At 38.7% G+C, this 12,743-nt stretch overlaps 1 protein-coding gene across 1 annotated transcript in view; it reads right to left on the reverse strand.

The window, feature by feature from the left end:
* Window positions 1-345: 345 nt before the first annotated feature.
* The window catches only part of pip4p1a (phosphatidylinositol-4,5-bisphosphate 4-phosphatase 1a), a 33,458-nt gene continuing 21,060 nt past the window's right edge, over window positions 346-12,743 (reverse strand). The window contains exons 5-7 of the mRNA XM_061920975.1: window positions 10,432-10,484; window positions 4,610-4,700; window positions 346-2,627 (exon numbers count right to left, since the gene is read on the reverse strand). Coding sequence (XP_061776959.1) covers window positions 2,484-2,627; window positions 4,610-4,700; window positions 10,432-10,484 — 288 coding nt within the window. The 3' untranslated portion in view covers window positions 346-2,483. The remainder of the gene's footprint in view (window positions 2,628-4,609; window positions 4,701-10,431; window positions 10,485-12,743) is intronic.

Here is a 12,743-nt window from a genome sequence, read left to right on the forward strand (position 1 = left end):
TTTTGTATATCACACAATGCTATACAGATTGTAAACAACTAACAGCTGAGTAGCATCCTTGAAGTTGACCACCCATAATACTTTGAATGCAGCTAATACCAAGGAGGTTTTCTACAGCCACAGTTGTTCATGCTAGTGCTTTTTGACATTAGAGACCCTAGCAGTTATTCACTTTTTAAGACCACAAAGTATTGGACTATAAGAGACTCTGTGGTTAATTAATTGGAGCAGAAAGGTTGTTCTGAAGGATTAAAGATTCCAGCATGCAGTACTTCAATGCACTAATGTGAGTTTTGCGTATAGGTTGGCAGGTATGGGCAGATGAATGAGAACCCAGACAACAAATGTTTTTTCCCCACGTGGTCATGTCTTTATTTGCGTGTAAACACTCCGAGAAGAGCGTCAGGCGGCCTTTTGTCTATTCATGAGCATCGTCCATAAAACATCATCGCCACGGATACACAATTGACTCGTTTATTAAAACACCATCGAGATAACCGCACTGATTTCAAACAATAATAAAAAAAACAAAACATGATCATGATTGAAGACAGTAAAACATTAAGGCTTTTTGCTAGCATGATAACGCTTCAAACTTGACTTGGAAACAACAATGTGCGACCTCGGCTGAGTCGTAGCATCACCTGGTGGATGCAGTCTGACACTGCTGTGCAAGGTTTGTGTGTGCGTGTGTGTGTGTGTGTGTTCAGGTCATCAGGTTAGTAGCTCATTAAATATGTAACAGAAGTAAAAACGATCACCATGTTAGTGTTTTTAACTCCTCGCTCCAAGTGCAACATAATTGTCCCGAAAAAAACCCCCACAAAAAAAACCCCAACTATTTACAAAAAAAAAAAAAGTCTGCGATAACAGAGGCTTGCATTGCCAAATTCAAACAATCCAGGATGTCGTTAGAGGAGGCGGTCTCGACATGATCCCGTTCAACATGAAGCTGCGATTATCACTGAATTAAGCACACTGAGGTCCGAGGGGTCTTCTGCTAGTTTGCGCTTGGTTACCATGGCGGTACATCCTTAACTACGTTAAATAAGACAGTCAAAGCAGAAGCTTAGAAACACAAGCAACCAATAAGGAAGCTTAGCACCTCCAGCTTTATAAAGTCGCCTTCCCCTAGTGGTGCATTCGGAAAGTTGGGAAAAGTCAAAACGTTACAGTCAGTGACTTACTATAAAACGTGTTTTGCTTTGTATGTGTATCAATTAGAGCAGTGGTATTTAACGCGCAGCCCGAGGGCCATTTGTGTATCTTTTTGTTCTAATATTAAATAACATCAGAACACAGCCTGCGTCAAAACATTAGCGAGGATGATTAGCGTTACACTGAAAAGCAAACAAACAAGTGTGGATATTCAAAAATAACCGACAAACTTTTGTATTCGAGTGTGTTTCAGGTGTATTTGTCTCAACGACAGTGCAGCAGACTAATCTTAAAAAATAGCTCAATAAATTAAGTGGATAGGATAAGTAAAGGCGCAAACTATACCTAAAAAAAACCATACAATTTAATTGACAAAAAAATTACCAAAATCACATTTGCCAGGATCGTGTTTGTTTTTTTAATTTCAGATTAAAACACTTTATTAAAAAAAAAATGAATCGTCTATGATACTTGACTTTGTCCAAAATAAAATAATCAATGAAAAAAACGTATTGGCCTGTGTAGGATTTGAAAAATATTTATTAATCAATCGGGAACATTTTAGATAGCAGTATATTTTGTATTTGGTCAAGTATATTAAACTGCTTAGCATATCGAGACCAACGTTGGATCGGCTTTGCAAACGCAAAAAGTGAAGAATAAAAGTGGCTCCACTGTCCATTAATTTTCCGCACGCGGCCCTCGGTGGAAAAAAGTTTGGATGCCCCGGCTTTAAAAACATTACAAACAATAAAGCTGTTGAGATGACTGGCTTCATGATGGCACCCAAAAGCGAGCGCGTTACAGTTGCTCAATTTTTGTTTACAGCGTGCGCACTTGGACGCAAAATTCCTTCCATTACCGTCGCTTTTAAGGCGTTCAGGCGGTCTCACATCAAAGTCGATCCCTTGGGGAGGGGAAGGAAAATTCATATGCTTCTAAACTTCTCATTTCAAACGCTTCCTTCATCCTTTTAATTCACAAAGACGACAGCGGGGAAGGTTGGACAACATCCCTCAGGCGGCTCGCGTCGATTTGCTTCCTCGCTGGTTTAGAAATGTTAAATGCTTCTACGTGATAAAATGATAGAGCGGATGTTTGAAGGGGGGGGGGGGAAACAGCAGCAGAGGTCACAGGACTGGAATAAATAGAAGGTGAATACAGGAATTAGCCAGTTGTAACAGCAAGTGAGTAAAATTAAGGACTCGGTTGAAATAAATATGTTATCGTCATCTGGTGCTTGGTTTTTAAAGCCATTCATCCTCCAGCCTGGCCAGTTAGGAAGAGGGCGCTTCATGTTTGGAGGAAAGGGGTCAAGGGCGTGTCTATGTGAAGCTCTGGAGGGGCTGACTGACCCGCATGCAGGCCCAGTAGAAGGCCCGCGCCAGCGTCACCAACACCAGAAGCAGCAGCACTGCCCACGAGGCGTAGATGCCCGGGTAAGTCTGCGCCTGGAGCCACGTGCCGGCCTGTGGAGAGAAGGCGGTCCATCCGTCATGGAGGGGGCGGGGGTCAGATATGTTGATTTTGATGAGACAGGCTTCTACTAAAATTCCACTTGAAGACAGGTGATGATGAAACCAAGAGCAAGACGCCTGTAGCTTGTTGCGATGTGAGAGCATTTGAAAGCGCATTTGAATGAGGTTGTTAGCACGCTGCATGATAGAGACGTCAGAGATGTCACGGTGGAACGTAATCCTCTTGCGCCCTCTGCTGCTCGTCAGGCAAAATGCACTCAAGTGCTTCAAATCTGGGGTAATGCTCCAAAAATGTTGCCAGTAAAAATATTGATAGCAAAATATAAAATATGTGTATTACAAATATAAAATGGTCTTTTTTTTTTTTTTAATCAATATACAGTTTTCTTTCAAATGCAATCTGAGTTGAATAAAGTGTTCAATGGAAAAGCAATACAATGTCAATTTAGTATAATCTGGATCTGCTGCACTGTACATGTTCTCTAACATCCATCCATTTTCTACCGCTTGTCCCTTTTGGGGTCGCGGGGGGTGCTGGAGCCTATCTCAGCTGCATTCGGGCAGAAGGCCGAGTACACCCTGGACAAGTCGCCACCTCATCGCAGGGCCAACATAGACAGACAGACTACATTCAAATTCACATTAACACACTAGGGTCAATTTAGTGTTGCCAATCAACCTAGCCCCAGGTGCATGTCTTTGGAGGTGGGAGGAAGCCGGAGTAGAACCCACGCAGTCACGGGGAGAACATGCAAACGCCACACAGAAAGATCCCGAGCCCGGTATTGAACTCAGGACTACTCGGGACTTTCGTATTGTGAGGCACATTCACTAACCCTATATTCATGCTAATATTTAGAGGTGGGGGAAATGATCCATTTTTAGATGCGTCACAACTCGGACATGGACGATTATAAAATCGATTAGTAAAACGTCAGTAATCGATAATGTATTTTTTTTTATTTTAAATAAAGTAATGTAGACAGTTATAAAATTTGGCTGATTGCAAAGAGCCACCTCACTGAGAGATACGACCAGCTCCTTTATTATAGAGCACTTATGTTTCTGTTTGCACACATTTCCATTAATTTAATAAATGTGGGATTTAATATGTGAAGTGAAGTATATTTATATAGCGCTTTTCTCTAGTGACTCAAAGCGCTTTTACATAGTGAAACCCAATATCTAAATAACATTTAAACCAGTGTGTGTGGCACTGGGGGCAGGTGGGTAAAGTGTCTTGCCCGAGGACACAACGGCAGAGAATAGGATGGCGGAAGCGGGAAACAAACCTGGAACCCTCAAGTTGCTGGGACGGCCACTCTACCAACCGAGCTATACCACCCCAAAAATGTAACTGTTTCCTATTAAAAATGCAATGTTTTTTTTTTTTTTTTTAATTTAGTGAAAATAAAAGAAATGCAAAACTGCATATATGTATAGACATAAATTAGAGATGCATCAATAATCGATTTTAAATCGAATTGTAGCTCTTGAATGGTAATCGTAATAGAATCGTGAGGTGCCCAAAGATTAGCTCTTCTACTAATATCGCTGCATAATGTAATTTGTTATGTTTAATTTGTGGGAACTTAATACATTTTGTTCTGGATCAATCTAGTACTCTTTAAAGCTATTATGATTCTATTAAATGATAGCCGTTGACTGATTTCAAAGGTGAAACGTTGAGCCTGGCTGGAGGTTTAATTAAACGCCTCTGCTTGGTATTGAGGGCGGACTATGGTGACTTCTCTTGTCGCAGCGTAATAATTCAAAAGCCAGACACAACAAATGGAGGCAGTGATGGTAATCAGCTTGTTTTGTATGCGGCGACAAGGTTTTGAGTTTAGGAAAAAAAAAAAAAAAGAAGGGCTGTTCGCGTGGCTGAATAAAAAGTGATTCTTTTTAACAAGCCTGCGGCCACAACAGCACACTAGTGTGTTAGCACCGAGGTGCACAACAACATTACTTACAATCAAACCAGCAGTGGAGATGCTGAACAGCAAGCAGAGAAGAAAACACCACAAGCTCCGCCTCCTGGGGTACCTCTGTCCAATGGAGGAGCTGCAGCAACAGAATATCAAAAGGAATCTTTAACAAAAGCTACAAACAAGACAATTTAGTCCAATATTATGGGTGTGTGAAAAACACTAAGCTATTTATTACAAAAGGTCTGGAATGAACTTCTATTGTTTTTAAGTTGAAGTGGTCATTGGCTATTTGGCAACACCTAGTGACTACAATAACTGATTGAATTAAAGTGACTGCTTGCAAGCTTTATGCGGATGCCTAAAGGCCTCTAATTTTCCAGAGTGTTACAAGTAGGGCTGGGCGATATATCGATATACTCGATATATCGCGGGTTTGTCACTGTACGATATAGAAATGACTATATCGTGATATTCGAGTATACATTCTCACACAGTTGCTTTTAGCTGCGGGCATTACACTACATGCGTTTCCCACTCTCTTTCTTGCCTCTCCTTCTCACAGAGACTTAAACAAGTGCACCTTCTTACACATGTCACATACTGCCAGGTGTGCAACGTCACACGCTCCCGCGGAACAGAGGTAGCGACATGGTAACGTTAGCAGGTGCGAGTGGTAAACGAGAGAGAAAAGGTGCGAATCTGTTAAAAAAAATGGAGAAATAATTAATTCCCAAGAAAAAAAACACAGGATCCATCGTCTGGCAGTCGTTTGGCTTCAATCAGGAAGATGTTCAACATTTATGCGGCAAAAGCGTTGCTACAAAAAGTAGCAGCACTGCTAATTTTTTTTTCCCCCCCCTTGGCCTCAGTCTGCACCCCCACTCCAGGGCCCAGGCTAAGACCGATTTTTTTTTTTTAATTTTATTTTAATCTTCTATTCTTTTCTCCCATCCCCCCCCCCGTTTACCTGTATGTCATCTTTTTTTGTAAGGGGCGCTGGAAGCCGGCAGACCCGTCAGCGATCCTGTTCTGTCTCCCTGTAATGTTTGTCTGATCTTGAATGGGATTGTGCTGAAAATTGTAATTTTCCTGAAGGAACTCTCCTGACGGAATAAATAAAGTACTATCTAATCTAATCTAATGCAGCATCATTTGAAAAGTCACCCGCTAGAGAATGAGGAGGGCTCGGAAATTTGTATGTCAACATCTTCGGCCGGTGCGACACCAACAAAATGCCAAAGCAACTATTTCTGTGATGACTGTTCGGCATCAAGGTGCCGGGTTCGATTCCTACGAGGATGCGTTAACGTGAACGCAACAAAAGGTAAGATCTTAAAAGATTTATTTAACAAAAAGGGAGCTCTGAACAGAAATACTGGAGCTAATAAAATGCAAACCAAAAGTGCTAGTATGAGAACCAGGATATACAAACAAAACTAGACTTGGCACGACGGCACAAAATGTAAAAACAAAAACAATTAGCATGAGAGCTAAGAAAAGGCAGGTGGCTTAGCATATGAGCTAGCGAGAATACACGTACCAAAAGAAGCAGTCGTCACTAGTTGCATGTGAGCAAATTTATGGGCCCAGACTGAACAAAGAAAAGAGGAATCCGCTTGGATCCGCTTTGGCCTGGACTCTCGCGGCTGTGTTGGATCCATTATGGATTGAACTTTCACAGTATCATGTTAGACCCGCTCGACATCCATTGCTTTCGTTCTCTCCAAGGTTCTCATAGTCATCATTGACACCGACGTCCCACTGGGTGTGAGTTTTCCTTGCCCTTATGTGGGCCTACAGAGGATGTCGTAGTGGTTTGTGCAGCCCGTTGAAACACTAGTGATTTAGGGCTATATAAGTAAATATTGATTGATTGAGGAAGGCTTATATTAGGGAGTAATCAAGGAGAACCAGGTGTGTGTAGAAAACGAGGAGCAGGTGAAATCAATGTGTAACCATGGTAACGGACTAAACAGGATGTAGGTGGGTCAGAAGAGAATGGAACAAAGATGGAAAAATAAACATGTGAAGATCCGAGTCACGGATCGCAACAATTTCCACATCAACACCGTATAAAAAACAAAAGTCAACTACAGAAGGAGATAACGTCCACAGGAACCTATTATGCAGCTTCTTTTTATTTGACAGTTATTGAAATATCTTGTGTGACATCATGCACAAAAGTGCACTTTATTTGTTTTTAATTATGGAAGTGGCGTTCTGTACAAAAAGTACACTTTAATTTAGTGTTTTGATATGTCATCTCGGTGACATCATTCACAAAAGTGAACTTACAGCTTTTTTTTAAATGTCTCTGACAATCTTGCACTTTGTTTTGGAAATGACATGAATGTTTGTGCCACTGCTTAATAACTGTTTAATAAATACAGTTTGGGTAAATTGACTTAGTTGTGATTTCCCTCTCTGCATGAAAGTTTAAAATGAGCATATATTAATGCAGTATAAACAAGAATGTTTTAATGTAGACACATAGAATCATCATACCGGTGTGATAACAGCATAGCTAACGTTAGCCATGCTGCTACCTCTCTGATCGGCGAGAGCGTATGACGCTAGACGCGCGACAGCATGTGACGTATGTAAGAAGGCGGGCTTGTTTTCAGTCTCTGTGAGAAGGAGACGAGAAGGAGTGAGAAACGCCAGCAATGTATATGCACCCAGCTGAAAGCAACTATGTGAGAACATTAGGGGTGTAACGGTACGTGTATTTGTATTGAACCGTTTCGGTACGGGGGTTTCGGTCCGGTATGAGGGTGTATCGAAGGAGTTTGTAAACTAAAGTCTTAACAAGCTGCTCTGCTTTCTGCCTCTGTCTGAGCAGTGAGCACCCAGCATTTTCCCGCCCACACAACCATCTGATTGGTTATATACAAAGCCAATCAGCAGTGCGTATTCAGAGCGATGTAACAGCTAATCAGCAGTGCGTATTCAGAGCGCATGCAGTCAGTGCTCCGGCGTCGAGATGAGCAGATATGTGTTTAGCAGGACATCGTACACTCCCCAAATTATAAAAAACACTTCCCAGTCACAACTACTACTAACATCACTATGAGCCCGTTGACCTTCTAGAAACTTAAACTGCAGCTCAGATCGCTCATAGTTCTGGATTGAGGTGAAGGCTAATTAGCTTTTAGCGTTACGTTAGCTCATTTTGCTGTGCGTGTGTGTGTATAATAAAAGTCAACTAAAGGCTTCCCAAATGCTGTAATAAATTAAGCATGATGAGTTGACTTGAAAATGTTTAATGTTGCACATTTTATATGTAGAAGAAAGGTTTTGTCATTTTATTTAATCTAAGCAACAACTTGAGGCAGTTTAATGTGGATTAATGTTGGTAGAATGTTTATAGTGTTCCCAATGTTAAAAGGATAAAGCCATTGTTTACAAATTTGGTAAATAAATGACCAAAAAATGTATATTTTGTTGTTTTCTTACTGTACCAAAAATGAACCAAACCGTGACCTCTAAACCGAGGTACGTACAGAACCGAAATTTTTGTGTACCGTTACACTCCTAGAGAACATATAATCGAATATTACGATATAGTAATTTTCTATATAGCACAGAGACAAACCTGCTATTTATCGTTTATATCGATATATCGCCCAGCCCTAATTCAAGGCTAAGGCAAAATATCGAGATATATATCGTGTATCGTGACATGGCCTAAAAATATCGAGATATTAATAAAAGGCCATATCGCCCAGCCCTAGTTGTAAGCATCATGTCTCGCCTCTTCTGGCTTTTAGCATGTAATGATGTAAACTACGCCTGTTTCTAACACACCCAGGCACATTGGCTTTTTGTGTGGTCAGCCAATAATATCGATTTAGTTCAGTTTAATTACCAATATTAGCTATCATTGAATGTCATTGCATTGGATGGCTTTTGTCTATGTGCATGTAGGTGGCAGCGATGAGTGACAATGCCACTAATCAATCAATTAAAGTTTACTTACACAGCCCTTAATGACAAATGTCTCAAAGGGCTGCACAAGCCATGACACAAACAAAAAACTCAAACCAATGGGAACAACAAGAAACCTTGGAAGGGACCGCAGATGTGGGGTGTCCCCCCGCATGGTGCAATGGATGCAGAGTGGATACAGTTAATAATGTGAGAGTCCAGTCCACTTATGGTAACATAAGCTGGCCAATGGCGTTCATCTCATATTTTTGGTTTGAAAAATTTAACTTTGAGCAAGTTGCAAAAAGGCCCTTTAACTTAATTCCACAGTATCAATCAATCAATCAAAGTTTACTTACTGTATATAGCTCTAAATCTTGAGTGTCTTAAAGGGCTGCACAAGCTACAGTAAGTTGAATAACGCGGACACGTTTGTTACTACATACTTTTTAATACACTTCTGCCTTGGAGACTTGTGTAAGTAATATGCAACTATTATTATTCGATATGTGCTTATGTTGACTAATGTGCAGTTTTTATCTCCAATATTGTTCAATATAGGACACATGTCACGTATGTCTAGTCCAGTGGTTCTCAAATTGGGTTAAGTGTACCCCTGGGGGTACTTGAAGGGGTATGTGAGATTTTTAAAAAATATTCTAAAAATAGTAATTAAAAAATCCTTTATAAATATATTTATTCAATAATACTTCAACAAAATATGAAAGTAAGTTCATAAACTGTGAAAAGAAATGCAACAATGCAATATTCAGTGTTGAGAGCTAGATTTTTATTGGACATGTTCCATAAATATTGATGTTAAAGATTTATTTTTTTGTGAAGAAATGTTTAGAATTAAGTTCATGAATCCAGGTGGATCTCTATTACAATCCCCAAAGAGGGCACGTTAAGTTGATGATTACTTCTACGTGGTGAAATCTTTTATTTATAATTGAATCACTTGTTTATTTTTCAACAAGTTTTTAGTTATTTTTATATCTTTTTTTCCAAATAGTTCAAGAAAGACCACTACCAAAGAGCAATATTTTGCACTGTTATACAATTTAATAAATCAGAAACTGATAGTGCTGTATTTTACTTCTTTATCTCTTTTTTTCAAACAAAAATGCTTTGCTCGGATTAGGGGGTACTGGAATTAAAAAAATGTTCACTGAAAAAAGGTAGAAAACCAATGGTGTAGTCTGTGTGCTTAGCTGTTGTGTAGCCACTAGCTTTTAGTAGTCCATAGCCTATCATCTTTATATTTTGTAAATAACCTGACTAAAAGACCAACTTTTGTGGTTATTGAAGGTCCTTTAAATGTTAACTGGCTCTAAACACAGAGCAAGTAAACGCGCAGCAGGACTCCTTGTATCAGAAATTTAACATAGAAAGCAGATCCATCTATCCATTTTCTACTGCTTGTCCCTTTCGGATATCAAAACATAACACGTCGAGATGATAGTCCTCATTCACCTTAAAAAAAAAAAAAAACTTTGTCGGAGCAGTAAGGAGAAAAATGCCTGGTCAGCATTAATAGTGCTGATGAGTTTATTGATAACATTGCAAACTGTTGACTACAGGAAAGTCCAGGGTTGAATGAATAGAGATATTAATTGAAGCGTTTATAATTATGGTCTGTCCGAGCTGATAACACAAAGCAAATAGAAGCTTCTTTAAATATGCAGAAAGAAACAGATGCCTATACAAAGTCTAACTCTGGAATAAGAAGCTTCTAAGAGGAAGGAATGGGTGGAAAACTTCAAAGTCTAGCCAGTGTTTGCAAGCGAATTCAGAGTTGATTTAAGACGTATTAAAGCGTCACAGGTTGGATTAGGCCCTACTGTTTGCTGGCTCGGTAGAAAACAGCACGTAAAACCGGACAGAGGAGTTGGGTGCGATAAAGTGTTTTTTTAAATAGATGAATTACTACTCACACTTTCCTGCAGTGCGGGCAGCGGGCCAGCGTGCGGTCAGTGAACTCGGTCCACTGGAAGCACAGAAGAAAGGCAGCAAATGACCATCAGAGATGTGCAATTGCTTTCATGCAATAATGACCTGATATCTCACAAATGTTGCCATTGCTGTTTTACTATACAACATTCCAGCATGTCCAGACTAAAAATGTTCCCATCAGGGTTTTATGTTGCTGATTCTGATCTGAATACACACGCACAGTTTGACATGCACATTTGCAAATAATTTTGCTGCATTGATACTTCCATACTCTGAGGTGCAAGCCCCCACGGAAGAGCTATAAATGAACCAAGACATCGATAAAAAGGGATGCAAGCTACGTAACGCGAGAGTATATTCCAGCATTTTCATGTTGTGTACTGGCTGTGACAATACTGACACTAAGAGTTCTTATGTTATCCTCTCTCTAGACTTTTTTTTTTTTTTACTTGTTAATTTCTACGTACAACTTTATGTTTTCTAACCAAGCACTTATTTCTTGGAGTTGTTTCAAGCTAATTTAGCAGTTACCTTAGCTATTAGAATGCCTGCTCCTGGTTTGCTCTAAGTTTGTAACAAATTCAGCCCCGTCTTCCATTGATAATGATACTTTAGAATGATTTTTAAGATATTAAGAAATAGAGTTTATATGCCGTAATGAAGATGATTATTATGATCTTAGGTGATACGGCTTCACACTATATGGAGACACAAAATTAGCTGAACTGCAAAAGTCAGTGTGCAAAAACAAGAAAAAAAAAAATACAAAAATGCGGGGTATTTTACTTGAACTAAGCAAAATTATCTGCCAATAGAACAAGAAGATTTGGCTTGTCAAGACTTTCCCAAAAGTAAAATTAGATAACCTCAATGAACCCCAAAATACCTTCAAATAAGTATATTCTCACTAATAAAAACTGTACTACTATGTGAGTACGTATGTTCTATTGTTTCATTGAAAATAAAACAGCAAAGTCCATTTGGCTGTCATCTGTTTTAATTATGAGACACAATTGTGTCATTGTCATTATCTTTTTTTTTTCATGTTTGAAATAAGAAATGACTACTTTAAAAAAGTAGTTAAAAAATTGTGAGTGTTGATGACACAGCTTTGAAACAGTTGATATTCTAGTTTCAAACATGTTTTACTGAATATAGGTCAGAAAATCTCAGCAACAAGCTGTAATATCTTACTGAGATCATTTAGGACCAAAACACATAAACAGGTAAAACAGACAAAAAAATCTGCTAAGTGAGAAGGTATGATCTATCAGACAGAAAATAAGCAAATATCACCCTTATTTGAGATATTTAATCTTACTTAGATTTCCGTTTTTGCAGTGTGCTAGCGGTTTGCCGGCCAGGGAACTAAGAAAAATAGTGTCCGCCAGAGAGGATCGGCGTTTGTGATCAGCATTAAAAGGAATTAATCTGAAATGGCGGTCACATACTTTTTCACAAAGATTCGATAGTGGTCAGCACAACCCCAGTAGAGACCTTAATGCACATTTGTCAAACTCAAGGCCCGGGGGCCAAATCTGGCCCGACACATAATTTTATACGCCCTGCGAAAGCATAGAAATAATATGTGTTAATAAAATGCTTAAGATTTTTTATTCCTATTCTTATTTATTTCCCTTTTGACATTAAAAATCATGTATTGTATGCAGTAGCATATATTTTAAAATTCAATATTATCAACATCAAAATATTATATTCTCATGTATTCCATAAATATTTTTGGGTAAAATAAGTATAAATACTGGACTTTAATATCTGCTTGACTTATGATTTCAAAACAAATTATCAATCAAATTGTACACTGTAAAATTGACAATAGATTTTACGGTTAAATTCGGCCGACTTGAGTTTTTCACCGTAAAATCAACTTTGGTACTGTTTTTTTTCAATATACAGTAAGATACTAAAACATAAAAAACTAACACAAAAAAAACATTGAAACAAGATTTCACAGTACAAAAAAAAAAACTGGCAGCTCTTTTGCTTGAATTTTACTGCTAAAAAAAGTGGTATTTTTCCATTCCATTCGTTCATTTTTTTTATATGCTTTTAAAAAAAAACACTGCTTTTACTGTAACATTCTGGTGACTGAGCTGCCAGTTTTTAAAGTACATTTTTTTTTTAAATGTGCAGGTCATGTAAAAAAAAAATATTGTTAATGTAATATATATACCGTATTTTTCGGGCTATAAGTCAGTTTTTTTCATAGTTTGGCCGGGGGTGCGACTTATACTCAGGAGCGACTTATGTGTGAAATTATTAACACATTACC

Source organism: Nerophis ophidion, linkage group LG14, assembly GCF_033978795.1.
Source record: "Nerophis ophidion isolate RoL-2023_Sa linkage group LG14, RoL_Noph_v1.0, whole genome shotgun sequence".
NCBI classification, from domain to species: domain Eukaryota; kingdom Metazoa; phylum Chordata; class Actinopteri; order Syngnathiformes; family Syngnathidae; genus Nerophis; species Nerophis ophidion.